The 27,213-nt window shown below is 58.5% G+C and overlaps 1 protein-coding gene across 1 annotated transcript in view; it reads right to left on the bottom strand.

Annotated features, from left to right (window-relative positions):
- The window catches only part of KCNQ1 (potassium voltage-gated channel subfamily Q member 1), a 277,922-nt gene that overhangs the window by 65,566 nt on the left and 185,143 nt on the right, over nt 1–27,213 (bottom strand). The window contains 1 exon segment of the mRNA XM_037839412.1: nt 561–636. Coding sequence (XP_037695340.1) covers nt 561–636 — 76 coding nt within the window.

The following is a 27,213-nucleotide window of genomic DNA, read 5'->3' as shown; positions in this document are numbered from 1 at the left end:
CCACCTTCGTGGTTTTCACTGTCACTGTGCTCCACTGACCCCAAGCAGTGAACCGGCCACTCCTGCCCCGGCCCCCCTGCCCCCATTCTTGGGGACAGCCCTGGCCAGACCTGACCTGTGCAGGTCGCCCGGGAACCGCCCCCCGCCCCGGGGTCAGGGTGGCCTGTCGCTTTCCGGGGAGGACCGGCGCGGCCACCTGGGGCGCGGCTCTGCTGCGGGGGCTGGCAGGGCAACCCGGGGTCCCTGCCCTGCTGTCGCCCCTCCCTGCTCGGACACCAGCCCCGGGAGAGCCAGGCCCGAGGAACGCAGCCTCACCCAGCGGGCACTCGCTTTCCAAAGGCCCCCGGTGGCCAAGCCTCTTGCAAAGAGAACGAGACCCCCAAAGGGGCTTGTTTCCCGGGTCCCCAGGGTCTCAGAGTTAGGGCTGGGCCCCCTCACCCCTCTCCCTCCCCACCAAGGCCTGTCCCCACAGCAGCGGGAGGGGACCCAGGGTGGCCGGCCCCGGCCTCTGAGGGGCTGCCGTGGAGCCCCACGCCTGGAGGGCAGGGCTGGGGGCTCACCTGGAAGCGCTTCTTGGCCACGAAGTACTGCATGCGCCGGATGACCTTGACAGTGGCGCGGTGGTGCTCCCGCAGCCTGCGTGGGGAGGGAGGGGTGTGAGCAGTGCCCTGGGGCTGCCACCCCACACCCGCCCCCTCCGGAGGCTCCGCGCCTTCCCTAGGGCCCCCAGCTGCGCAGGGAGCGAGGAAGACCCCCAGCCGCTTGGCACCGAGACCTCCAAGGTGCGGTGGAGGAGTGCGGATGGGCTGGGGCCAGAGATGGCTAACTGTTCAGATGACCCCAGGCAAGCGGCCCCCCCATTGCTGCCGAGCGGGAAGGGGGACGCTCGCCGCGGTTGGTGCTCGGACGTGGGATGGGGGGCTGGAGACCGAGGGCGGGGGTCCAAGGCCCTGGGTTGCAAGGCTGTACCCAGACCCCACAGCAGGACCACGGAGACCTCTGTCCACCCCGGGCAGAGGGCCCTCGTCCTTTAGCTGGGTGGGGGGCATCAGGAGGGGGCATCTCAGGGCCCCCCGTTAGCTGACACCTTCTGCAGCCCCGCAAAAGGGTGAGAACATGGAAAATGTGGGGGCTCAGGACCAATGAACAGGAAAGTCACTGCGTGAGCCACCCTGCTGAGGGGACTGCACTGTCTCGTCTCTGAACTTCCTTCTGGAACAAACCTTCTAGAAACATCATCGTGAAAGGAAACGTAAGCCTGGAAGGAATGATAGCATCGATCGTGGAGAAGGTGGGATTTTTGCCATCTACATGTGCTGAAAACACTGATAAAAACCAGATCAGCTGAGGCACGGCGGCAACACAAGGGCTCTCCGCAGGCCTCGGAGAGGGACGGAACCCCGAAGGGCTGCGGTCCTGGGAAGGGGGTGTGGATGGAGTGACCCGCACCCGAGGCTGCCTCGTCACCTCCGAACCGAGCCTCTGTCCCTTCACCGTGGGAGGAGGACCTGCAGGGAGCTGTGGCTCAGGGCTGGCATGGAAATACGGAGTCCAGGCCACTGAGATGCCCGGGACATGTGGGGCGAGAAGCTGGTGGCACAGGGACCTGAGCCATGAGCCTCTCCCACACCCTTTCCCCTTGAAGCTCCCAGAAGCTCCTCAGCTGGGAGCCAGAAGCAAAGGGGCTGCTGGGAGCTGGGAGAGCTCAGGAGAGCTCAGGAGAGCATTTGGCCTACTCCTGTCACCGAGAGACAAGACTGGGGCTCGTAATCCACCAGGACGAGGGTCCCCAGGAAACACGTCAAGCTTTCATCGACCCCTGTCAAGCCCCGGCTGCAACGAGAGGCCCTTCCACATCCCTCCTGTGTGCTAGGAGCAAAGCTGAAGCGAACAGAGCGACTGACCCTCTGCATTTTTTCATGCACAGAAGACTGAAAACCAAAGGGGGATGACCCCCCAGGCAACCTGAAGGTGTCTGAGAGCTTGGAGCAACTCATGTCAAGACATGGAGCCCGTTTCCCCAAGACTGGAATTCGGGCCGACCCCGCGACTTACTGGGATTGAAAGAACAAGGAGCACTGTGGTCGCTGCGCCACATGGCCTCCGGGTCTGGGGTGCAGGACCCTGTGCACCTGCTCGTGCGTGCTGGAACGCGGCCCTGTGTACCAGCGTGGGGTGGAGCTAGAGGGGCCCCGAGCTGAGAGCCGGCGCCAAACTCCGGATGTCGGCGGGGGGTGGGGGGAGGCCGCCACTGCCCATGCGGCCGGCTCGAGCCTCCTGGGGTCGGCAGCCCCAGCAGGGACATGAGCAGGGCCAGCGAACAACCACCCGGCTGAGCCCCACCCCGACGTGTGGGCAAGGAACACAGCTGGTTGGTAGCAGCTGTCCTGGGCTATAACCCACATACCCCACAATTCACCCATTTGAATCAATGATTCAGCGGTTGTGGGAAATTCACTGACACACGTCGTCATCGGCACTGTGGGCTTTGGAACGTGTCACTGTCTCAAAAAGAAGCCGCGTCCCCTTCAGCTCTCACTCCCCACCCCTTCATTATCTTCCCCCCAGAGGTGTTGTAAATCACCCGATTTAGGGGTGACTTGTCATGCAGCCACTGATAGCCGATAATGAAATTGGGACTTAGAGGTGGGGTCCTGCCGTATGCAAATCCTAAGACGTCCGGCCTGGCTTGGTCCCGGGTGCCAGGGGGAGGCAGGGAAGCAGAGAGGAAACTGCTGCTGGTGCCGTCGGTGACTGGGTGAGACGTTTAGTGTCCGGGGCAGGCTGTGGCGAGCTCTTTGCTGTGCTTCCCACTGCACCAGAGGCCTGGCTGTTATTTGCTCCGACCCACGGAACGTGCCGGAAGACGCACGGTGCGAGTTCTGGGCCTGACCTCTGTGGCTTCCGCGTGGACAAGGTGGAGCTGGCCTGCTGGGAAGGCCCCGGGAAGGGGAGCCCTGGGGTCGATACAAGACCCCTGTCCCCACTGGGTGGCCCCCTGAGGGCTGCTGCCTGGGTGAGCCCAGACTGGACCACCCTCTGAGCAGCCCGGCGCGCCGGCCCAGAGGAGCAGGAGCAAATAAATGATTGTGGTTTTCCTTCGGCATTTTTAGATGAGGTCTTTAAAATAACTATGATAAATATGTCCAAGAAAATAGGTGGAAAGATGGAGAATTTCACTAGAGAAATAAAACCTCTATAAGAAAGGACAAAATGGAAATTCAAGAACAGAAAGAACAATAATGGAAATTATGAATGCGATGGCTGCAGAAAAGAATATTTATGAACTGGAAGATAGGTCAGTAAAAAACAGCCAGGTCGACGCACAAAGAGAAATTGGAATTAAAAAAAAAAACAAAAAACGATATAAAGTAAGACGTATGGGATATGGTTAAAATTCTAGTTCATGTGTATTTGGAGCCTCAGAGGGAGGGAGACAGAAAATAGGGAAGAAATAATTTTGAGGGAACCATGGCTGAGAATTTTCCAAAATGGTACAAGAGCCCAGGCCACAGATTCCAGCAGCTCCTGGCATCCCGAGTAGGATGGACAGAAAGTAAGCGCGACACCCGGGAATGGGACAGCGAAACCGCTGAAAGCCGATGCACGGGATGCCCTCGAAGGCAGGGGCCCATGGCCTCTACGGCCGATGTTTCAACTGAGAGGACGGGACCAGGTGACGTCTTTAAAGGGCTCAGGGAAAGAAGCACCAACTCATTCTTCTACATCCGCCATTGCGTCCTTAAAAAGGGAGGTGAACGCAGACCACGGGTGCTCTGTCCCCACTCGGGGCGCTCCCCAGGTGGAGGGAAATGTCCACGGGAAGGGAGGGCTCGAGAAGAGGGAGTCACGCAAGCAACCGTGCATTCCTACTAGCTCCTTGAACCAAGAGCACTGATGCTCCCTGGGTTTCATGTAGATGCAAAACTAAACTACATCATCTCAGTAGATAAAGGGCAAGAGGCCTAAACAGAGTTAAGGTGTTGGATGGTCTCTGCGCTGTCAGGAAAGTGGGAAAAGTACTACTTTGAGGCAGATGCTAAGGAGTCAAGGATGTGTTTCCTCATCTCCAGGTGCCCACTAACGGATTCTAAAAGAGTGCAGCATTAGCAAGCTGAAAGAGGGTAAAAATTAAATAATAAAAATATTTGATTAATCTGAAAGAGGTAGGAAAAGAGATAAGAAGGAAGAGATGGAAGAAATGAAAAGTGCAAGAGAGACGAGTAGGTGGACCCAGATGGAGTAAAGATTCCAACGAACAGATCGAGGTTGTCTGTCGGGGTTAAAAGACAACCATATGCTTCTTGTAAATTCACTTGCAAATAGAATGAACAGAAAGGTTGACCATAAAACAATAGAAAAAGATATATCACAAAAGAGACAAAAGAAAACCAGTATAAAGTAAACTAATGTGAGAGAGAGTAGCCTTCGGTAGTCCCAGAGACAAAGAGGAATATTTCATAATTTGAAAAGTGGCCAACCCAGCAGAAAGACAGCAATTCTAAATCCATGTGCACCTAAAAATACAACCTTAAGATATAGAAAACAGAATCTGGCAGAACTGAACGGTAATGTAGAAAATCCACCTTGGTGGTAGATTTTTGCACGCTTCTGTTGGGAGTGGAGAGAACAAACAGTTAAATCATCAGTCGAGACCCAGAGAAGAAAACCTGAGCAACCGCTCGGCCCAGTTGGCTCGATGACCGGAGAACGCCTATGTTTTTCAAGAGCAATGGAACAACTACCAAAAGAGACCATATGCTGGGCTTTAAAGCGAGTTCCAACAAATTTCAAAGACATTTCATCATATAAGTATGTTCTTTGACCACAGCGAAATTATGCTAGAATTCAATAACCAAAAGATAACTAGAAAATCCCCAAATGCTTTGGAAATTAAGCAACACATTTCTAAATAACCCAAGGGTCAGAGAAGAAATCTAACAAGGAAAGGAAAATATTGTTAATTGAATGCTGATAAAAAAGGAGCACATCAAAACTTATAGCTAAGTAAGTGCTTAGGGGGTACAGCTAAATAAGTGCTCAGAGGAAAATTTATGGCCTTAAATGCATATATTAGGGGAAAAAAAGGAAAGGCTGAAATATATTCAAGAAGTTAGAAAAATAGCAAATTATGCCCAAAGTAGAAAGAAAGAGATCATAAAGGCAAGAACAAGACTCAATGAAATAAAAAACAAAACCGAATGTACGTTAGAGAAAATCAGCAAAGTCAAAATCTGGTTCTCTGAGGAGACTAATAAAATTGAATTTTTTTTTTTTTGGCAACATTGATTGGGGTGGGGGTGGGGGGAGGAGCACAAATTACCAGTGTCAGGAATTAAAAATAAAACAGGCCTCTGTAGACTGTGCTCATTGGAAAATCAATTTAGAGAGTACTATGAACAATAATTTTGATAATTTAGATAAAATAGACTAATTCTTTAAAAGCCCAACATATGGAAGCTGACTCAAGGAGAAACAGAAAATCTGAATTGCCCTCTATTTATTAAATAAATTAAATTTGGAGTTTTAATGATCTTTCCCGTAAAGAGAGCTATAAGCCCAGATGGCTCCACCAGTAAACTCTCCCACACTTTTAAGAAAGAAATACACCATTTTCATACAGATCCATTTAAAAAAGGTGAAAAAGGGAGGCAGGCTGACAAGGATATTTCTGAAAGAAAAATCACAGGCCGCTCTCTCTCATGATGAGAGATGCAAGTATCCCAAACGAAACGTCAGCAAATGGAATCCAACACCGTGTGTAGAGCATGACCCGGTGCGGTTCAGCCCAGTTAAGCAACGTTGATTTAACATTTGAAAATCAATCAACGTAATTCGCCACATCAATAGAACATAAAAGAAAAAACATATAATCAAGTCAAAAGATGCAGAAAAGCATTTGATAAAACTCGAGATCCGTTCATAATTAAAAACACAACTCTCAGCAAACTAGAAAGAAGGAAATTCTGTTATCTACCAACCAAGCAACCAACCAAAAACCCAAATGAGCCTCATGACGGCGAACAACCCACAGCGTCCTCTGGGTGGGGGCAGCAGGGAGACCTCCCCCAGCATTGCTAGCTCCTTGCCCGTCAGCGCACACTGAAAAATTAAACTGCCATTATTTGCAGATGACATAATCATGCATGTAGAAAATCCAAAACAATCTTTCATGAACTCTTAGAATTAATAAATGCATTTATAGCAAGAGTGCGGGTCTGAAGGACAAATATAGAAAAGCCAGTTAATTTCTATAGACTGCTAACAATTAGAAAAGGAAATAAAAAATGTCAATTATCATAGCAGAAAATCATAGAATACCCAAGAAAAAATCTCAAAAGATGGGCAAGAGATCGTCACAGAAAAAGTGCAAAATACCAGCGAGAGAAATTAAAGACGATGAAGTTCTTCGAGGGAGGAAAAGGAACCCCACTGAAAGCCTCGGGGTCTGTAAGATGCTAATTCTCCTCAAGTTAAGGTATGAGTTGAAAGTGGTCCCAATCGACAGCCGAGCATTTCTTTTGGAAATTGACAAACTAATTTTAAACTAGTGATGAAAATACACGGGGCTCAAGAAGGCCAGGAGAATTCTGAAGACAGCGAAGTTGGAGGTCCTGGGGTCCGGAACCCAGCACCCCTAGGCTTGTCTGTGTACCCGCACACCCCTGCGTCCCCACCTGCACTCTGGGGTGCACGGGCCCGTCTGCCCACACTCGGCACCCGGCAACTCCCCCAGACCAAGAAGCCCGAGCTGACCGGCCACTGTGGGAGCCTGGGGGTGGGGGGCCCTGGTGCCGCCCTCGAAGAAGGACCCTCTATGTCCCCAGGGGCTCTGGCTGGCAGAGGGGCCCTCCGCAGAGGGGTGCTGTGCCGTCCCAGGGAGGGGTGGGGGGCTCTGAGCCCACCCCCAGTGGTCAGCAAGGCCTGCGGATGGAGGGCCCCATTCTGACCGTGAGGTTTGGGGTGGCTCGTGGATGAGGCAGTGGGATCAGGTCGGGGGCTGCGGGCAGGTGGGGCCTGTCTCCCTCCCTCCATTCCCAGGCCCCACCCAGCAGTCACATCTTTGGGGTCCCCTGGCTGGAAAGCTGCAGGTGAGCTTCGGGGCCAGCAGCTGGAGCTTGGGGCCTGGGGCAAGAGGCTCTGTCTGCCCTGATTGGGGGTGGCCTGGGTGGCAGGGAGGTGGGGAGTGGGTTCTGCTCCCAGACAGGTGCGCTGGGGCCTGCTCTGGCTGACAGGTGAGGCTGGTCCCAGGGGCGGCCCCAGCCACAGGCCCAGCAGGACTCAGCCCAGGTCCCGGGGGCATGGCACCGCATGCCCCGGCCTTCCTGGGCTCGCAGCCGGGGCCCGGACTCTGCCCACGTGGCCCCGGGCACCACCCGAGACGGGGGCAGGCAGGACAGGAGAAGGGGTGCGGGGCTCGGCCCGGGCGTCTGCTTGGACTTGACTTGGGAGCTACGGCGTGGGATGCTAGTGCACGTCTGTGCAAACGGGGAGGCAACACGCACATCAGCACTCGCACACACGCTCCCTTACACACACACACATGCTCCCGACACACCCCCCCTCAGACGCACATCAGTACACGTATATACGTATATTTGCACACTCACCGGTTCTCACAAAGCATACTCTCACATGTATGTACTTGCCCACACACTCCATGTGCACACTTACACACTGATACACACATGCATGCTCACGCTTACTTTTTGTACACGCACACACTCTCACACACACACACCAGAACACACTTGCACATTTCCATACAAACATCTGCATACTTTTGTGTACACAGCGAGTCACACACTCCCGTGTTCCCACAGACACTCAAACACAACAGATGTCACGTACACATGCACACAGTCGAGTGTAGAGGCCTGGACAGACTGTGGGGTCACCCCGGATGCCCAGGGCCCCCGGCCCCCCTCTCCCAGGCCTCCCGAAGCCACTGAGCCACCTGAGCCTCCCCCTCACACCCCTGAGTAAAGCCAAGGCCCCTGCAGCCAAACAGGCCGGGCCGGACCCAGGAAAAGCGGGGTGATTTGGGGAGCCAGGGCCCACCCTCAGCTCCACTTGGCCTGTGCTGGAGGCTGCCACCCTGGCCGGCTCTGCCTGTTGGGGAGGGGGCACGGCGCCCGCTGGGCAGTCCAAGAGGGGGCCCTGGCTGGCCCCGGGGGCGAGCTCTCTCTGTGCTGGGTTTGGCCTGGGCTGCTGCCAGCTGCCCCTTCCAGTCACTCTGCCCCAGGGGCGGGCAGGTGGAGGGCCAGACAGTGGGCCGCAGGCCTTGGGGCCCACTGGCCAGAGGACAATGGCCGCTGGGCGCTGTGGGGTGCCTTGGGCCCTGCGCGGCCGCCTGCTGGCCTGTGGTCTCCTCGTGGAAGATGGACCCTCCTGGGAAAGGCAGACGGGAAGACGCGGCCCAGTGGGGGGACACCTGTGGGGGGCCTGGCCTGGGGGAGCAGCCACATGGCCCCGGGGCTGCCTCCACCCTCCGGCTCGCTCACGCACGCACTTGCCCACCTCACTGCTCCCTTGTGAATTTGCTCACTCACCGGCTCACGTGTTTGCTCATCGGCTCGCTGCTGAGGTGACCTGTCAACGTCTCTGTGGGGGCTCATCACCGACATCCCCCACCGCCCTGAAGGGGGGCCCGCAGCCCAGGCTCAGTGGCCTCGGGGGCTGAGCACATGGAGGGGCCCACTGTTCCCGGGCAGGTCAAACCCACAGCCGGGAGTCCCCGCGGCTGCCTGGGGGTGAGCTGGGCAGGTGTGGGGGTCCCTGGGGGGCCGGCTTCCGGGGCAGGGGAGGGTCAGGAGGTCACAGGGGAAAAGCCAGAGGCAGGAAGTTCTGAGCAGACATGGATTTGAGGGCACACCAGGGCACACCTGTGCAAACTCCAAGGCTCGTGTGTACACGTGCACTGACACTGGTGTGTGCACACACCCATGCATACCCGCCATGGGCGCGCACACTCATGCATGCATGGATACCTGGGGGGGTGTACACACACACCTGTGCACACATACCTATGGGTGTACATATGCACCCACACCTGCCCAGGGCTTGCACACTCGCTTGTGCACACACACAGGCTTGCTGCACACAGACTCACAGGCCAGCACCCCTCCAGGAATGGTTGAGCCTCCTTGCCATCGGGCCTGGGTCCCTCGGTGCCCACCCACCCCACACCTATTCCTGAAAGTGCCTGGAAAGTGCTGCTAGGGGAGGGGCGGGCAGCTGGTGGGTGCTGGCCAGTCCAGCCTCTGCCTGCCCTTTTCCTGGAGCTCTGGGCCACCATCCCTGCCGACCCCTGACCACCTCTGCCCCAGTCCCAGCCCCCTGTGGACACCCCCTGGCCCCAAGGCCTGGCAGGGTGGTCCCGGGGCCCAGCCACTGCCTCCAGGGCCCTGAGTGGGGAGCAGGGCCCGAGGTGCTTTGGGCAGAGCTGGGCATGGCCGGGGGTCACAGAGCAGGACCCCTCCTCTCAGGGCCCTCATGGAGACCAGGGCTGCCACGACAGCACTTTGCTCAAAACAGCCGTGGCCTGCGCCAGCTGCCTGCTCGGCTCCAGGTTGGGGACACAGCCCCACGGCCGGCCCCGGGGCCTCGGTCCAGAGCAGACCCCAGAACACGGGGGTGGGGGGAGGCTTCCTCGTGGGTGACGGGGCTACGCCAGGCGGCTGGGGCTGGGGGCCGCGCAGCAGGGGACAGGCCCGGCCCACCCGTGCCTGCGCCCCCCGCTCGGAGCTGGAAAACACAGCGGCCCTGGCCCGTCGCCCAGCTGCAGGGCTCCACCAGGCGAGGGCCGCCCACCCTCCTCACCCCCACGACCCCCACCCGCCCCGGCCAGCCCTTAACCCCTTCCGGTGCGCCTTCCTCCCGCCTGGGACAAGGGAGGGCTTGTTCGCCGGGCCTGCGAGGCCAGAGGAGGGAAAATAAACATCCCTCCAGCCTCTGCCCCCACACCCACTCCCCCAGCCCCTCAAATTCAACAAAACTGTGAAATTTTTAACCAAGTATTTCATATTCCATGGAGGAGAAATTATAAACGGCATTGACTGTGTTTACGGCATCAGCCCCCGCATGTTTGTTACTAATACAGCGAAACGCGGTGACGGCGACGTGCTGCTCTCGGGGCCTGCGGGCTTGCCCCCCTCTCGGCTGAGTTGGAGCTTTCGGTGATGGTTCCTTGAGATTTTCTACATAGAAGGTCACGTTAGCCACAAACAGGGACAGTTTTGTTTCTTCCTTTCCGGGCTGGAAGCCTCATTTCTTCTTTCTGCCTGGCTGCCCTGGGCTTCCAGAACGACCTTCTACAGTGGAGAGGCTGGGCATCCTCGCTTCGCTCCTGGACTTCGGGGCGAAGCGCTCCACGCGGCCGTCCCCCGTGGAGTCCGGTGCCCTGGGCGTGCTCTGTCACACTGTGGAAGTTCCCCTCTGCTCCGGGGGTGCCGAGAGCTTTTGTCACGGTGGGGGTTGGATCTGCAAAACGCTCTTTCTGCACCCACTGAGGTGGCCCTCTGATTTTCCTTCATTAGCCAGATGATGTGCTGGACAGAGTTAATTGAATTTTGAATATTGAACCAGCCTGGTGTATCTGGAATAAATCTCACTTAGCTGAGATGTATAATTGTATTTGTACAGTGCTGGATAATTATTATTATTATTTTTTAATAATGTAGAAAGCCCCCCGGGAACTCACTGCACTGCTCAGAACAAAAGGGGGACCCCACAGCCCCCAACTCAGCTGCCCCCCCCACCTGGAGTTGCTGTCAGCCGGACCCCAAACTATTCACTCTCTTGCTTCCATTTTATATAATTTTGCTGAATCCTTATGCATTCCCCCTAAAAGTACACATTTAAAATTTTTCATATTTAAACCGTATAGATGCATTATGCGTTTCCTCGGCCTTGCCGTGCCAAGACTCACCCCCACGGGTGAGTGCCACCATTGTGCATTGCCGCTGCCTGTTCTAAAACCGTCCTCTGTACAGCCACCCCCAGCCCGCCCCTCTCCCTCCTGCCAGAGGGCACATGGCCGCTTGCCTGGAGTCTGTGCACGTGGCCGGCGCTGAGCCGTGCGTGGGCAGCACCTCCCCTGGACGGAGCCCCAGGAGCGGGACTGCCGGGCCACTGGGTGCAAGTGCGGGAGCCGGGGGTGCTACAGCTCCACCCGCCGAAGCGGCAGCCCACTGGGCCTGCCCCCCAGGAGTGTGGGAGGCACCCCCATCCTTGCCCACGTGCAATGATCACACTCGGTAGCCCCCCCCAGGGAAATGAGTGTTAATGGCACCTTCCGTGCACACCGGCCACGCGTGCCCCCTCTACCACGTGGGCCTGAGCGAGACTTTTGCCCAGCTTTGCTCAGGTGTTTTCTTGTAGTTCTTTATCTATATGTACACATGTTTTAACAATTCTTTGTCCATTTTGTGGGTTGTGAATACCTACTTCCATGGTGAGTGAAATAACACCCCCACCCACCCAGCTGTCCTCGTGCCCCGCAGCTGTGAACTGGCTGCTCGCACGGTGACAGGCACCCAGCCGCTGAGACTAAGTTTATGGGCCTCAGGACAGGGCCCTGATCCTGGATTATCTGGGGTGAGGGGGCCTCTGAAATCCTTGAGCCCTGAAGAGCAGAGAACATCTCCTAGCTGTGGCCAGCGGGGGATGTGACCACAGAAAACCGGGGGACGTGACCACAGAAAACGGTCAGAGGGTTGCACATCCTGGCTCTGAGGTTGGGGGGGACCACGAGCCAGGAGTGCAGGTGGCCTCCAGAAGCCGGAGATGCCCAGGCAACGGTCCCCCCCGCAGAGCCTCCGGAAGGAACACTGCCTAGCAGGCCCCTCGGTTTTAGCCTTCAGGTGTCTCTCGGACTCCTGACCAGAAGAACAGTAAGATAATAAATTGTGTGGTTTTACGTGAGATTTGTGGCAATCTGTTACAGTTGTCATGGAAAACTAGCACAAAAGCTTGAACACGATATTCATGGAGGCATTATTCATAAAAGACCAAACAACCCGACAACTGGTGAATAGACAAACCATGCCGCAGCCACGGCACAGGATGGTGCATGAGACACGCTACAGCATGGAGAGGCTCCAACACGCTTTGCCAGTGCAAGATGCGAGACCCAGAAAACAACATATATATGGTATGATTCCATTTATAGGAAAAGTCCAGAAAAGGTAAATTTATGGAGGCAGAGGCAGCTCAGTGTTTGTCTGGGGCTGTGGGTGGGCTGGGAGTGGGGACTGACTGTGGCTGGGCTCAAGGGAAATTTTGGGGGCAATGGAAAATTTCCAAAACTGGATTGTGGTGATGGTTGCACAATTTACTCTCCCTAAAAATTGCTGGATTATACACTTAAAATTGGTGGATTTTGTGATATGTAAGTTGTACCTCGAGAGAGCTAGTTGAAAAAAAGCTGGAGAGGCTCTAGTAACATCTGACGAAGTAGACTTGAGAACAAGGGCTAATTCTAGGGATAAAGAGAGTAGTTTTGTAATGATAAAGGGGTCAATTCATCAAGAGAAACTTCTAATCCTAAACATTTATGGATCTAATAACAGACTTCAAAATACATAAGGTGAGAGCTGATGGAACTGAGCGGAGGAGGTGAACAAATTCATGGTTACAACTGGAGCTTTCAACCCTCCTCTCCCAGGAACTGACAGAACCAACGGAAAATCGTCAAAAGGATGTAGAACATTGACAACACTGTAAACCTCTGGAGGGGCAAGAAGGAACGTGACCCGTGGCTCCCAGGAAGGCACTGGTGGGGGGTTTCCTGCCACAGCTCCAGCCCCTCAAGGCCAAGCTCTCTGCCCAGTGCTGGGCACGGTGGGGTCAGCTCTGTTCGTAGCTCCCACTGGGTTGGTGAGGTTCTGTCCAATCTCTGGCTCTCCCTGCCCAGTTCTGTTCCTTACCCCCTTCCTTTCACATTTCTTCCTGCCATTTCAGAATTTGCTTCTCCAGCACCTGAGCTGACACAGGTAACACAATGAACATGAAAAACTGCTCCACCCAAGCAGAGCACACCTTCTTTTCCAGCACACACAGAACATTGCCAAGGTAGACCGGATTCTGGGCTGTGAAGTAAATCTCAGTGGATTTACACAGCTTGACTCCCCCGAAGTATGTTCTGTGACCACAAAGAAATTAAATTAGAAACTGACAACAAAAATATGCTTGGAAAATTCCCTTATGGTTGGAAACGAAGCAACACACTTCTAAGTAATCCCTTCCTCAAAGAAGAAATCACACAGGAAATGAGAGAACATTTGAATCAAATGAAAAAGCAAATACATTAAGTTTGGAGGGCTGCAGCTAAAGCCGTTCTCAGAGGGAAATGTATAGCATTAAATGGTTATATTCAGAGACCAAAGGCCTCCAATCAGGGATCTAAGTTTCCACCTTAAGAAGCTTGAAAAAGAACAAATCAAGCTGCTGGGAGCAAAAGGAAGCCAAAAGTGATGGTAAGAGCAGAAACCATTGAATAGCCAGCAGAGGACTGCTGTTGACCACGCCGTGGGCTGGTTTGCTCCCTTTTGCTGCCCTCATCCGGGCCCAACACTCATTCAGGGAACTCTGGGGGCACTTGGGGGTCGGGGGGCATTGAATGAATGACCGAGAGAATCCCCCCACAGAAGCTTGGCAGGAAGGACTCAGAAAAAGGAAAAGTTTTCAAAAAGGCCTGCTGGGGGAAAACAAATCTACTCTTTCTATATACTACAGACAGCACTGATTTTCAATACTTTATAATCATCTGAAAGAATTTTCTTACTTCAGGAAATAAAACACGTGGGACACCTGGCTGCAGTCCTGCCCCTTCCCCAGGGCCTTGGACCCCAGGCTGGCTGTGCGGGGAATGAACACCCCCCGGGGCAGCCATCGTGGAGGGCAGGCCGCGTCTGGCCCGAGTGCTCGGCAAGGAGCAGTGATTTTGATCGCACGGCAGACCTGGGGCTGAGCTTAGTTGTGTCCCGTCCACGGAGGAGGGGGCCGGGCTTGGCACAGCACTCAGTTCCGACCCTGCCTCACCTGGCACCCGGGGCCCTGCTCCTGGCCGCCGTGCAGGGACAGCCCTCCTGCAGCCCACTTCCGTCTCTCACTCATGTGCCCGGGACCTGCCTCGTCGCAGCTCGGGCTGCTGGCCAGGGGCTCGAGTGCTGGCCGGGTTTGTCCCTCCCAGGGCTCCGGCAGTGGACGGACACCCGTGCCCAGGCTTCTCGGGGGCAGACTGGACTCCGTGTCCATGGGCTGCCCGTCTGGGCTGGCAGGGGTCTCCTGGCCCACCCTCAACCCGTCCCCCAGCCTCCTCGGGCCGACTCCAGCCTGCAGCTCTGGCTACGCGGGAAAAGTCTGTGGCTGAGCCAGGAGCTCCGTCAGACAGAAATAGCCCAGCGCGGGGCGAGTGTTGTGCAATCTCAGTAATTCAAACCAGCCCTGCTCGGCCTGCAGGGCTCAGCGGCTTCCGGCAAAAGCATGCCCGCTTCGGGAAAAACAGTGCATGGCTGGGTGGAAAAAGCCTCTCAGCCTGGCCCAGCCCCGGCCTGGGAAGTCAAGGATGCAGCAAGCTCCAGTGGAGAAAGGAAGGAAAGTTCCAGACACTGAGCAGGAACAGCCCTGAACTGGGCCAGGGGTGGCCCCACGGTGGGTCTGGGCTGGAGCTGATGGTGGAGAGGTGACTTCTGGGGCCCTCTGAGCAGCCTCTTCTCCCACTGCAGCCCCTGTGCCCACCAAACCCCCGTCACAACCAGGGCCCTTCATGCCCACCCGTGGGAGCCCTCGAGCAGGCTGCAATCTCCCATCATTTCTCCATTACCTCCCTTCTATCCACTCCCCTTCCATTGAGCCCACCGTGTCCCTCCCCAGGGAGGTCTCCCACAGGCCCCCCACCACTTCCTGCTCTCCCCGGAGCACTGACCACCGATGGTAATCAATGATGGCGGGCAGGTGGGCAGTTTCACGCTCAGCGCCCGTCTTGTTTCCTGCTTCCACCCACCCGGGGGCCGGGCCGTGGGGCCCATGACATCTCCCAGGCCTGGCTCCACTAGGCACTGGGGCAGAGCCTGGCAAACTCACTGAAGGAGGGGGCGGGTGGAGACCCCCAGGCCAAGAGGGGCAGGGCACCCCTGAGGCTGTGGATGTTGCGTGTACCTGGACCCAGGTCCCAGCTTGAGGGGGTGGGCGGCCATGGGCGTCACCTTCCGCTCACACGCTCAAATGGACAGCAGGAATAGCCCTGCCAGCTGGGCCTGCCATTCGCCCTGTCCCAAACACCCAGGGAAAATGTGTTTATAATCCACTTGTGAATTATTATACCCAATCATGATCTGAAAAGTATTTGAAAAGATACCAGGCCAGCTGTCATTTCCTGGGCAGTGCAGAGCAGAGGGGTGCCTGGTGTGGCAGAGCTGCCCTGAGAGACAGGTGAGGGGTGGCTGGGCCAGGCAGAGACCAGAGCGCAAGTCACAGGAGGGGCGGCCTGGAGCTGTGGGAAGTTGGGTGACCATGGGCGAGGCCCCAGGCCCCTTGGTGCCCGGGTTCCCTGCTCTTTGCAAAGCAGGGTCCTTACAGGTCCAGTCTCAGCCTGCGTCTGAGCAGGCTCGCTCTGGAGTCCTGGCACCAATTCTGGCTCTGGAACCAGCTGAGTGGCTTAAGCCCCCTGCCCTCTGGGAGCTGCACTTGTCCCAGGGTGGCCCAGGAGTTCCTTCGAGCCCCTGGTCCCTCCCTCCCTGGCCCTCGTGCTCCTGAGCACAGGTTCTTCCCCTCCTGGCTGTTCCCCCCCCACACCTGCTCAGGTCTCTGCCCAGTTCAGCCAGGTGATCTGCCCCCCAGGCCACTGTCCTTAAAGACATACCCACTGCCCCTCCAGTGGGAGGCTCCACAGGAGTGACAAATTGGATCCACACAGCTCCCCTAATTACACTGCTCAGGGCCAAGAGAAACCAGGTTCCAAATGTTTACAACTGGGCTCCTTTCTTGTTGTATTGGGGAAGAGCCTCAGGTTCCCTCACTTCCCCAGGATGACAGCATCTTATTGGAGCCCAGAGGCCACCTGGCACAGATCAGCTAGGCTAGCTGTTCAATTCAGCTCACCAACTCAACCCAACCCAGCTCAGCTCACTCCACTTGACACAGCTCAACCCGTCTCAACCCACATCACCAACTCAACCCAACCCAGCTCAGCTCAACTCTACTTGACCCAGCCCAACCCAACTCAACCCACATCACCAACTCAACCCAACCCAGCTCAGCTCAACTCTCCTCGACCCAGCTCAACCCAACTCAACCCACATCACCAACTCAACCCAACCCAGCTCAGCTCAACTCTACTCAACCCAGCCCAACCCAACTCAACCCACATCACCAACTCAACCCAACCCAGCTCAGCTCAACTCTACTCGACCCAGCTCAACCCAACTCAACCCACATCACCAACTCAACCCAACCCAGCTCAGCTCACTCCACTTGACCCAGCTCAACCCAACTCAACCCACATCACCAACTCAACCCAACCCACCTCAAATCACCAACTCAACTCAACTGAGCTCAACTCAGCTCAGTTTAGTTTAAATTAACTCCACTTGACTCACTAAGTTTAACTCAGTTCAGATGAACTCAATTAAGCCAAACTCAACTCAGTCAATTCAACTCAGTTCAATTCAGTTTAGTTCAACTCAAGTCAACCAATGCCAGCTCAGCTCAACTTAACTCAACTCAGGTCAGCTTAATGCAACTCAACTCAACCCAACTCAGTTCAACTTAGCTCAGTTCAACCCAATTCAATACAACTCGGCTCAGAAAAAGTGACTCAGCTCGTTCAGCTCAGCTCAACCCAGTCCAGCCCAACCCAACTCCACTCCACTCCACTCCACTCTCATGCCCAAACTCCTGCTATAAACAGAGCCTGAGATGGACGCAGGAGAGAATAGTGCCAGTCCCTGTCCTGGGCAGCCTCCCAGGATACGGGGAAGATGGTGCAGCACAGGCACCCTAGAGCAGTGCCAATGAGCGGCAGTGGTGTCTGAGGAAAGTGCTGCTGGGAGAAAAAGTCTTTGAAGAAAGCTGTACCAAGCCTTGTGGGCATCTGCATTGGGGAGCAAATGAGGACAGATTTGAGTGGACCTCATCCTCCAGGCACCCCTGGCTTCTCCAGAGAGCCCCCAAGATCAGCTGAAAACCCTCTAATGAGTGCCACTCAATGCCATCAACCTCACCCCTGGGGGCTGTAAGGAGGGAGCAGGTGGGTGGGAGGGAGACGTGGCACAGACGGGCTTGCTGGGAGCAGAACAACCCGGCATGACAGTGGCTCCTGCTGAGGCCATCGCAGCCCAGAATGGCCCCGTCCCCCAGCTCCCACCCAGGCCGACTTGGCCGGAGAAGCCACAGGGCTGGAAGAGCCAAAGTGTGGAGACCCCAGGCCAGTTAGAAGTGGCCCAGGTTTCGGAACTGGGCAGCTGGGCTGTGTGCATGGGGTGGTGGACAGTCACTCAGTCCTTCTGTCCACAGATGGCCACTTGGTGAATCAGGTGGCCTCTGCAGAGGACTGCATGGAGTGGAGAGAGTGGGTGCCCGGGGGACCTGACCCAATCCGGGGAGGCTGAAAGTTCTCCCCATGAGAGCCAGGGCTCAGTAGAGGCAAGGAGGGGCTGGGGGATGGGTAGGAGGGACAGTGTGGGGGCTGGGGCTGGAAGAGGGGTTCAGACTGTTCCAGCAGCTGAAAGCAGCCCGGGAGGCTGGGGTTCCCAAGGAGGACAGGAGTGGATGGGCAGGGGGAGGCTGGGGAGGGGGTGTGTTGCCCATGGTGCCAGCCAGGAAGAGTGCCCTACAGACTGCAGTCATAAAACCGCAAGTGCTGGTGACAGTGCTGGCAGCTGGCAGCAGCCGTGCGGCTCCGGTGGAGGGTTCCAAGCATTGTTTCATCCTCCCGCTGACTGGCATTGACCCCATTTGCAGGAGAGAAAATCCAGGCTCGGAGAGGTTATGTGCAGAGATGTGTCCGTCCCACCCCAAGGCCACGTCTTCTCCCCATCCTCGCCCCCCGTCCTGTCATGCCGGCCACGCTGATGGACAGCATCCGGGAGCAACTTTTTGGCTAAAAACTCTTGGTGACTAACACTTAGGAAGGACTGAGCCTGGGTGGGGGTGGGGTGGCAAGGCCCCCTTGAGGGGTGAGGACTTTGGGGTGCACAGACGGCTGCTAATGGCCCTGTTTGCTGGGAAAGGGCTGAGACTGGACGTGGCCCTGGACAGCCAAGGCGGGGGTCCTTGTCCTCAGTCCCTCCCCGCTCCATCCTCCAGGCCCCCAGAACTTCAACTCTGCACCCCTGCCTCGAGGCTGGACATCGGCAGAGAGGGGCTCTTGGGGGTGGGAGGTGGGGACTGCTGCCAACCTTGGATATCTGGCTCAGTCCTCCGCTGGCCCTGGCCCAAGGGGACCCCTGCCCCATGACCCAGGCCCTCCCCCACCCCCCGCCCCCAAGAGCCTGGGCCTTTCTCTGGAAGAGGAGGGACAGCAGACAGTGTCTTGGGTGAGGGCACGTGAGAATCCCAAACTGATTCCCACGCTGGGCCTCAGCTCATTCTGGCAAATTCTGGGGCCTTCGAAGTCCTCAGGAGAGGAAGAGGCAGCTGATGAGGATTAAGGTATCTCCTCAAGAAGGAGGCAACCACCGAGGGCCCAGGGCAGCCCACCCCAGCTTAGCAGCTCGGAGCTTTGGGGGCCTCATCAGCTCCCACGACATCAAGGGTCCCCTGGCCGCGCTAGTACCCCTGGGCCCGGCCACCCCGAATCACTGCCCCTGCAGAGCCGCTGGCAAGGAGCGGGCGAAGAAACGCATTTTTGTCCCGCTCTGTCCCGGGAGGGGCCGGCTGAGCAGACAGACGTGCGGAGCCGGCGAAGTTGGGGCGCGAGGCGGGCGGCTGGGGAGGACCCCGTTCAAATCCTGGGGAGATTAGGAGGACGCTGGCCGCAGCCTGTCAGCCCTCATTAAGCTAATGGAACTGGCGAGTTGGCCCGCAGCCAGCGCGCCGGGGAAGGAAAACAAGAAAAGTGTTTTCAGCAAAAGAGCCGGGGGATCCCGTTTCTCCCCGCAGCCCCGGGAGACGGGGGCCCTCGGTAATGGCCGCGCTGAAATGACTTATTGGGAACTTGTTGATTAAAACAAGGGAGAGAAGGCCCCGAACGTTTAAGAAGAATTACATGGGCTTCTTGCTGATTTTCGTCTAGAAAAGTGATTTGTATACGTTTCCTTCCAAAAGCCTTGCTAATTACCAACCAGCCCCGGTCCCCGGCCAGGATCTCTGCAGCCTCTTGGGACCCCAGGCAGGGAAGGAAAAGATGTGGATTTAAACCTGGACTCCTGCACAGCCACGGGGAGCAGGGGGAGGGATCGCAGACCCCAGGGATCAGGAGCCGGCAGGGCCGAGCCAGGCCTGGCATCTGGGGGTGCTCCCTGTCCGTTTCTCGGCTGTTCTCATTCCCTTCTCTCCCATCCGATTTTCAGATTTTCAGGCATTTATGCTCTTCCCCCGTGCTCGATGCACTCTGGTTTTAACATTTTCAATCACTGACAGCAACCCCAGTGCTCTCAGTTTCATTGAGTGGACAAGGAAGCCGAGGCCCAGAGAGGCTGGGCAACCTGCTCAAGGCCACACAGCCCGGGAGATGGGGCCGGCCTGCCTTTGGGGCTCCCACTCCTGCCCCAAATCGGAGACGCTGCCCCAAAGGGAGCGTGTGGCTGGCTGTGACCTTCCTCGCCTTGACTCGTCCCCCGGCCGAGGCCCCCAAGCACTCTCTCCCTTCCCAGGGTCTCCCCAGCCTGAGCTCCAAGCCCCGAAGGGTTCCGGACAAGCTTCTGAGTCGTTTTGCCCCCACAGAGCCTGTGCCCCTTCTTGCCTTGGGGGCAGGTCCCAGCACCACCACGGAAACCAGGGCCTCCACTGCTCCTTCCCACAAGGGATGGGGGGCCCCCGAGTCGGGGTGAAGGGGGCAGGCTGAAGGCCTCTGGTGACGCCCGCCCCGGCCCTGAGCGGCCTCTCCCGGAGGCCCCGTCCGTGTTGGCCGAGGGGCCCCCTGAGCTGCTTTGATCCCATGAGGGGCAGCGGCGGCCTGCCCAGTCGGACTTGCGCCCCTTGCCTTGCTCTGGGGCCTTGGCCTCCTGCTGGCCCGAGAGCTGGTGTGTGATGCAACCCGGCAGCCCGAGGCCGGCCCCGGGGTCTGCGGCAAACCCAAGGCCGAGATGACGGTTCCTGAGGGGGGCCTCTCGGGCTCCCGGCTGGGAGGACTAGCGGTGGGAGCCTGGGGCCGGTGGCGAAGGCCGAGCCTCCAGGCCGCCCCTGCACATGTAGCAGACGGTGCCGAGCCCCCAAAGAGGGAAACTGAGGCTCAGGGCCACCGGCATTGCAGGAGTGGGAGCTGGGCCTGGCTCTGCCCTGTGAGCCGTGGCCTGGCCTTGGTTTCCCCACTTGTGAGGAGGGAGCAACCCCATATTCCAGGCTGCTGGGGGCTCCCACACCTCCATTTCTGGGCTGGGTCCTAGGACCCCTATGGCCCTTCGGGACAGACTGACCACGGCTGGCCTTGTCCACTGGGGCCCACGGGCCCACGGGCTCAGCAGATGCGGAGGGCAGGCCCCGGGTGCCTTTCCCCCGGACGCTGAGGTGGGCCCCGAGGCCCGGTGACCGCCCCTCCGCTCCAGCCTCGTCCCCGTGCCCCACACACAGGCACCTGCTCACCCAGCCGCAGCCCCGCAGTGTGGACAAGGCGAGGACGCTCCTGAAGGGGCTCTCCCCGGCCACCCCCGGGCTGGGGACACAAGCAGACCCTGCTCCGTCCCTGCTGCCTCTGGGGCCTCCCCAGGGCCACCCGGGCTGGGGGCAGCACTGGGCATCTTGTCCACAGGGGGAAAGTCCAGCCTGATGCCAAGTGCCCAGGACCTGGCTATCCCCAGGGCCAAGTGTGGGCTCAAAGCTGCCAGACCCGAGCAGGGGTCCTGGAGAGCCCTCCCGTGAGGTGGGGGCAGGCGGCCAGTTCCTGGGCCTCTCCCGATGGTCTGAGCTGCAGGGACCGTTTTGGAATCAGATGCCATCGCCTCTCGCCTGCTGCCATCCTTCTTTCGGTTCTCTGGACAAACCGCCAGCCGTCCCCTGCCATGGCCCCGCGCCTCTGTCGTGCCCTCTGCCCCCCGCTGCCCCAGCGTCCTTCTGTCTGTCCTGCAGAGAGCCTCCTGCCAGGCCCACACCTCTCCAGAGGTCCTTCCTTCTGGAGGCTCTAGGGCGGTGGTGGATTGAGGGGGGCCCTGGACCCCTGGCTTCTCCAGGAGGCGGCGGGTTTCCTGGGGGCCTGGCTCCACTTTTCCTCCAGCGATTTTCCCAGTCGGGCAGCCAGCGGGAGCGAAAAGCAAACCAGCGGGTGCTGGGGCCTCCAGCTGCCACCCTGCTGCCTGCCGAAGGCAGCTACACTGGGCAGGGAGGGCAAAGCCTTCCCAGGTGCTGGGCAGCGTTCTGCCTTTCCCTCCCTCCGGAAAGGAAAGGAGAGGGTCACAGACCGATTGTTTTCCACAACGAGGCAAGAGAAGCCCCCATTGGTGTTTCTCCATCCCCATCCGACAGCACACTTAAGATGTACTCGATGCCAGACTGGCTAGACCCACATCTCTACTGGGGCCTGATCGTGGATGTGAGATGACCTGCTGGGGCCAGGGCACAGCTGCTGGGGAGGGGCCCAGAGCAGCCGACAGGGTGACCCATGACCTGGGTCCATGAGGATGGTGTGGAAGGGGTTGCTGACCCCACGGGGGGCCTGGCGAGTGGGACCCCAGCCGGCCAGCAGGGTCGACGGCGACCCTGAGAGGTCACGCCGACTATCTTACCCCAATGAGAAGTGGAAACAGCACTTCCCCTGGGGTCTTCTCCCCCAGACCTCCAAGCCCAGTCCAACCAGGAGAAAACACCCAGTGCCCCCAGCAAGGGGCTTCCACAAGCCCCCTGCCTGGCCTCCGCAAACCACCACAGCTGTCCCGGCGGGAGGAGTCCGAGTAAACGCCGCTGCCCGGAGGAGGCTACAGAGACGCGGCACTTGGGGGTCCTGGGGCAGAAGAGCAGAGCAGCAGGGACCACCAGAGACCTGGATACGGTGGGGGCTTTGGGGCATCACAACACACATGGGCCGCGCGGACGTCAACCGTAGGGAAACCATGTGAGGTGGGAGCTCCCTGTGCAACCATCTTGCTGATTTTCGGCAAATCTAAAACTCTGCTCAAATAAAGCATTTATGGAAATAGTAACAATAGCAGCAGCAAAAACCTCCGCCCCGGCAGGGAGGGGGAGGCCCTGCCGTTGCCCCCAGCCCTGGACCCCGGATGGAGGAACTTCCCACAGGTCCCCGTAGCCAGTCCCGAGCCCCTGACCCTGCTGGTGTCGGGGACCAGCATGCCAGGCCCTTAGGCCACGTCTGCCTGCACCCAGGGAGACCCCAAGGCTTCGGTGCTGGGGCCCCACCACGCCGGTCCCTCCAGCTGCTGAGGAGGTGGACTCCGGGGGCTTCTGCTGTTTTCCAGGCTCTGCAGCCACAGCCACCCTGAGCCCTGCGGGCACCACTGAGCGAGGGCCATGGGGCCAGGGGAGAAGAGAAGGGGGATGGACCTGCTCTGGCACACTTGGGCCTCGGTGGCTCCTAACCTCCCAGCCGCCCCTTCACGCCCCCCCTCCGTGTGCGTTCTGCTGCAGTTGAGGGGCTGGGAGCCCCGGGTGGCTGGAGGGGCCGGGAGCCCCGGGTGGCTGGAGGGGCCGCCCATGCCAGCACTTCCTGTCCCACGGGCAAGGAAGGAGCTTCCTCTCAGGATGCCAAGCTCAGGCCCAGCTGGAGGTGAGGCCCCCAGGAGGAAGACGGCTGCCAGCCCGCCTGGGGTTGCGTGCCCGTGAGCAGGTGTGGGCGAGTGTGAGTGTGTGTGAGAGCATAAGTGTGTGTGTGTGAGGGTGTGAATGTGTGAGCGAGCAGGAGGGTGTGCACATGTGAGTATGCTTGTGTGGGGTGTGAGTGTGTGTTGTGAGTGTGCGTGAGTGCATGTACGTGTGTGAGGGTGTGGGTGTGTACTATGAGCGTGCACAAGTGTGAGCATGTGAATGTGTGAGCAAGTGTTTGTGTGTACATGTGAGTGTGTATGAGCTCAATTGTGTGCATATGTGTGAGGGTGTGAGAGGGTGTATTGTGAGTGTGTATGAGTGTGTATGTGAATATTGAGCAAGCATAGTGTGTGTGTGCCCGTGGGTTTGGCACACGGAGCCAACCTCCCAGAGTACACTGCCTCCACGTGCAGACAGGGGCCATTGAAAACAAGCCAGAATTTATTCAGCTTTAAAGAAAGTCATGATAAATTCCATAGGCTCGATATAAACTGTGCCCTCCATCCACAACACAACAAATTATGAAATAAATGAGAAAAGGAGAGATTAAAAATCCCATCATATTGTCAAATTAAATAACTAAACAATGAGTAAATATACATCGTTAAAGAAAATCGGACATATCTGGAATGAAAATGTAGAAGACCCTCCCCTCAGGACCACGGGCACAGCCAAGGCAGTGTGCAGAGGGAAATGCGTAGCTTTAAAGACATTTCTCAGGAAACAATCACCTTAGAAAATAACCAGCTCAGCGTTTGACTCAAGCAACTGGTGTGTTTACTGGGCCCCGAGAGCACTGAATTGCACAGCAGGCCCAGGAGCGGCACAGGCAGAAGAAACCAGAGTAAACCCAAAGAGACGAGAAAGAATGAAAACTAAAGATGAGTTCAGAAACCAGGGAAACCACGGAGGCGCTTGACAAGACCCAAAGCAGTTTCCTTTGTGACAGTCTTGGGCCAGCAGTTACTTCCCCAAAGGGCCTGGTAGTGAGCATCTCGGCCTCGGCAGCCCCACGGCCCCGCCCCTGCTCGGGCAGCACAAGAGCAGCCATGGAGCAGCCCTGGGGGCCACCTGGTGCAGGGGACATGCACGGTGCCGCCCTGCCTGCCTCCCCTGGGTGGGCACCAGTGCCCTGCTCAATGAGCATGGCTGTTGGAGCCATGAGGCGGGGGCCCAGTGGCCTGTCTGTGCCACTCCTGGGCCTGCTGTGCGATTCAGTGCACTCGGAGCCCAGTACACATACCCGGTAAACATGCCCCTCACCTCTGGCTCTCTGGGTCACAAGGTGCAACCTCCCCAGGAAGGGCAGTGGGTACGTGATGGCCAAGGGGGATCTCGGGGCCATTAGACGCACCAGTCCAGTGACTGACAGCCTGGCTGGCAGAACCCTGCAGGCCCCTGCTGCCCAGGATGCAAGGCCAGACGTCCAGGTTGCCTGGGGGGTCCCGCGTGCCCAGCACCCTCTGCCCCCTCCCATCATTTCTGAGCACTTGCTCCTCTTGGGGAGCTGATTCTGGCTGGCACCTGTTGGGGTCTTAAGTCATGGTGTTTTCCTCCAAGCCCCTCCTGTCCCAAACCTCTGCAGGGTGGGAAAAACCTGTTTACCTCGGCGCTTGTTTTTTCCCTCCGCCTTGCAGTGTGGGAAAACTGCTACAGTGTTGAGGTGCCTGGCAGAGACCCTGTACCAGGGCAAACAGCCGGTGCCAACTCACAAGCGGCGAGCCAGGGGTTCCAGGTGGTGGGGAGGGGGTGGGTGCCTCCAGAGGCCTCTGGGCCTCCTGCTCTCTGCATGTGACCTGGCCCAGTCCCCGGCCTGGGGGGCCCTCCTGTGAAGGGCAAGAAGGAAACCCCCAGCCGAGGGTCCCTGGCCGAGGCCCCCGCCCCAGCTGCCGGCTGTGCCCTGCGGGCCGGAGAGGAGCCCTTCGGGAAGAGCCTGGCAGTTTCCACGGCACGGCCCGGGCGTTCCCGGCTTGGTCCCACTTGAGGTGATGAGTTGACAATTGCAGACACCAGCGAGGGAACGTTCCAGCCCGTGAGCAAAGGGGGGCGGAGGGCGCGAGAGGCAGATGGGGCTCGGGCAGGGTGGCAGGAGGGTGAGCCGAGAGGGGTGTGCTGGGGCCTCCCAGGGGCCAGGCTTCAGGGGGAGGGCAGAAGGGGGTCCGGGGACAACGCCCCAGCTTTTTGTGGGGTGCTCCCTTGTGCAGGTGGTGGTGTGGAGCACACATGCACTCCCAGGGGACCCCTGTCCATCAGGCATTGCCACCCCAGAAACAAACAGAAGGCACACAGGGCCTCGGGGAACATTTCCCAGCTCCTCCTGGGGGTAACACAGACTTGGGGCTCCACGGTTCCCAGTGGCCTGCATGTGTGTTCCCTCACTTTGTGCCGAGGTGCAGGCTCCCAATGGCCCCCTAATGAGACGAAGCGTTGGGCCTCCCCAAAGCCTCATGAGGAGGGTGCCGATGGGGCCCCTGCTCCCCACAGGGAGCCAGGGCAGGGGCTGCAGGCCGGAGCAGATACGGATCTGAGGGGCTGGGCAGAAGGGGGTCCCGGGGCCTGTGGATACAGGAGTCTCCACAGCCAAGGGGTGTCGAGGCTGCAAATCTGCAGACACCGAGACGGGGGTGCACTTGGGGGGCTGACAGGCGCAGGGGCTTTCACGGAGGGAGGCCAATGGCACAAGGCTGCTGGCTCTGGGGCCAGGGACGCGGGGGACCTCCAGAAGCTGGAGTAGGCTAGAGGCAGATTCTCCCGAGAGCCTCCGGGAAGGCAGGTGGCCCCGCGACGACTGCGTGGACCCATATGCCTCCTGAGCCGCGAGGCGCGGGCACTGCTGGAAGCCACCCCAGCTGGCGGTCACCTGCTGCAGGGACCGCAGGAAACGCCAACAGCCGCCACCATCCTGCCCCTGCTTGGCGGAGCCATGTCCCCGCGGGCACCGAGCCTACCTGCCCAGGCCCGGGGCAGGGCCGTGCCGGGGTCCCTTGCCCACATCTGTCTTACTCGCCGTCTTTGAACACCTGTACTATTGTTTACCTGTCATGTTTTCTTTGAACAGACTCCATTTCCTTATCTAAGCGCACGCGGACGGGCACACAGGTGCCCCCAAGCAAAAAGGGGTTGTCAAGACATACAGTCAAAAGCAAAATGTGCTGAATCTCTCCGAAGCCCCCGTCCGGCTCTCCCTGTCCTCCCCCCGCACCCCCCTTCCATCCCGGGGCTCCTGCAGGAACCATCCCCAGAGGGTCCCGGGGCCCCAGCCTGCCCGGCTCACAGCAGGGGAGAGAAACCGGGCCTGAGGCTTTGCCAGGATTTAAGGTGACTCGCCCGACACTGCTCCCGGTCGGTGGGCCCCTGACGGCCTCACACGCAGCCTGGCCTGTCTCCCCAGCGGCCCCCCGCCCTGCTGCATGGCCCCCCACCCCGGCCTGCACACAGCTTCAGTGACCAGATCCCCCCTTGGGAGGACTCTGGTCCTGAACCCCCAGGCACCCCGAGGCTGGGCATCACCTCCCACAGTCACCCCAAGGCCAGACCTTGCTCCCCACTTCACAGGAGCGTGCAAGGCTTATGGGGAGACCTCAGTCAAGGCCCCATGGCAGTAACAGGGCTCCGTCCTCTGCCAGCCCCTGAGCCCCTCTTATCAGGGGCAGCAGCCTGCACCCACTGGGGAGTGACAGCCCGCCTGGCCGGGCCACCCACCTGGCACCGCCCTGCCCTGTGACAACAGCACCCCCGGGCCAGCGCCCCAAGGCCAGGCCGTGGGAGACAGTCCCCAACGTGTCTGGGTGCTGGGTGCTCGGTCTACAGAGAGGACTGCCTGGCCAGCCACGGGGACCCCAGAAGATTGGGGCCTGCACCAGACACCCCAAGGCCGTCCAGGAGTAGCTCTGCCTCCCCAGCCCCAGGACACTGTGGCAGGCCCCGGCGGGCGGCTTGGGGTGGCCCTGGCCCCAGAGAGGTGAGTGGAGGCTGGGGAGCACTGTGATCCAATTCCTGGGGTGTCTGTGGCACTGCTGCTACCCCAGGTTGGCGCTCACCGGCCCTTCACCTGGAGCAGGGGACCGTGCGCCCCACTTGGCACGCTCAGGACAAACGTCACCTCCTCCAGGAAGCTCCTGCCCGATCCTGCTGACTGGGGACAGTGCTGCCTGCCCACACCCCATGGCCTGCCTGGGACATAGGTGTGGAGGTGGGGGGCAGAGGGAGGCCTCTGGGTGATCTGGGGGCCCTGTGGGAGCCGGGCACAAGGCGGTGAGGCTCACCAGACCCCAAGGGCCCCTAGGCCACCCAGAGGAG

The sequence above is a fragment of the Choloepus didactylus genome, chromosome 6 (assembly GCF_015220235.1).
Source record: "Choloepus didactylus isolate mChoDid1 chromosome 6, mChoDid1.pri, whole genome shotgun sequence".
In the NCBI taxonomy this organism is placed as follows: Eukaryota; Metazoa; Chordata; class Mammalia; order Pilosa; family Megalonychidae; genus Choloepus; species Choloepus didactylus.
This window is presented reverse-complemented; position numbering and strand designations above follow the sequence as displayed.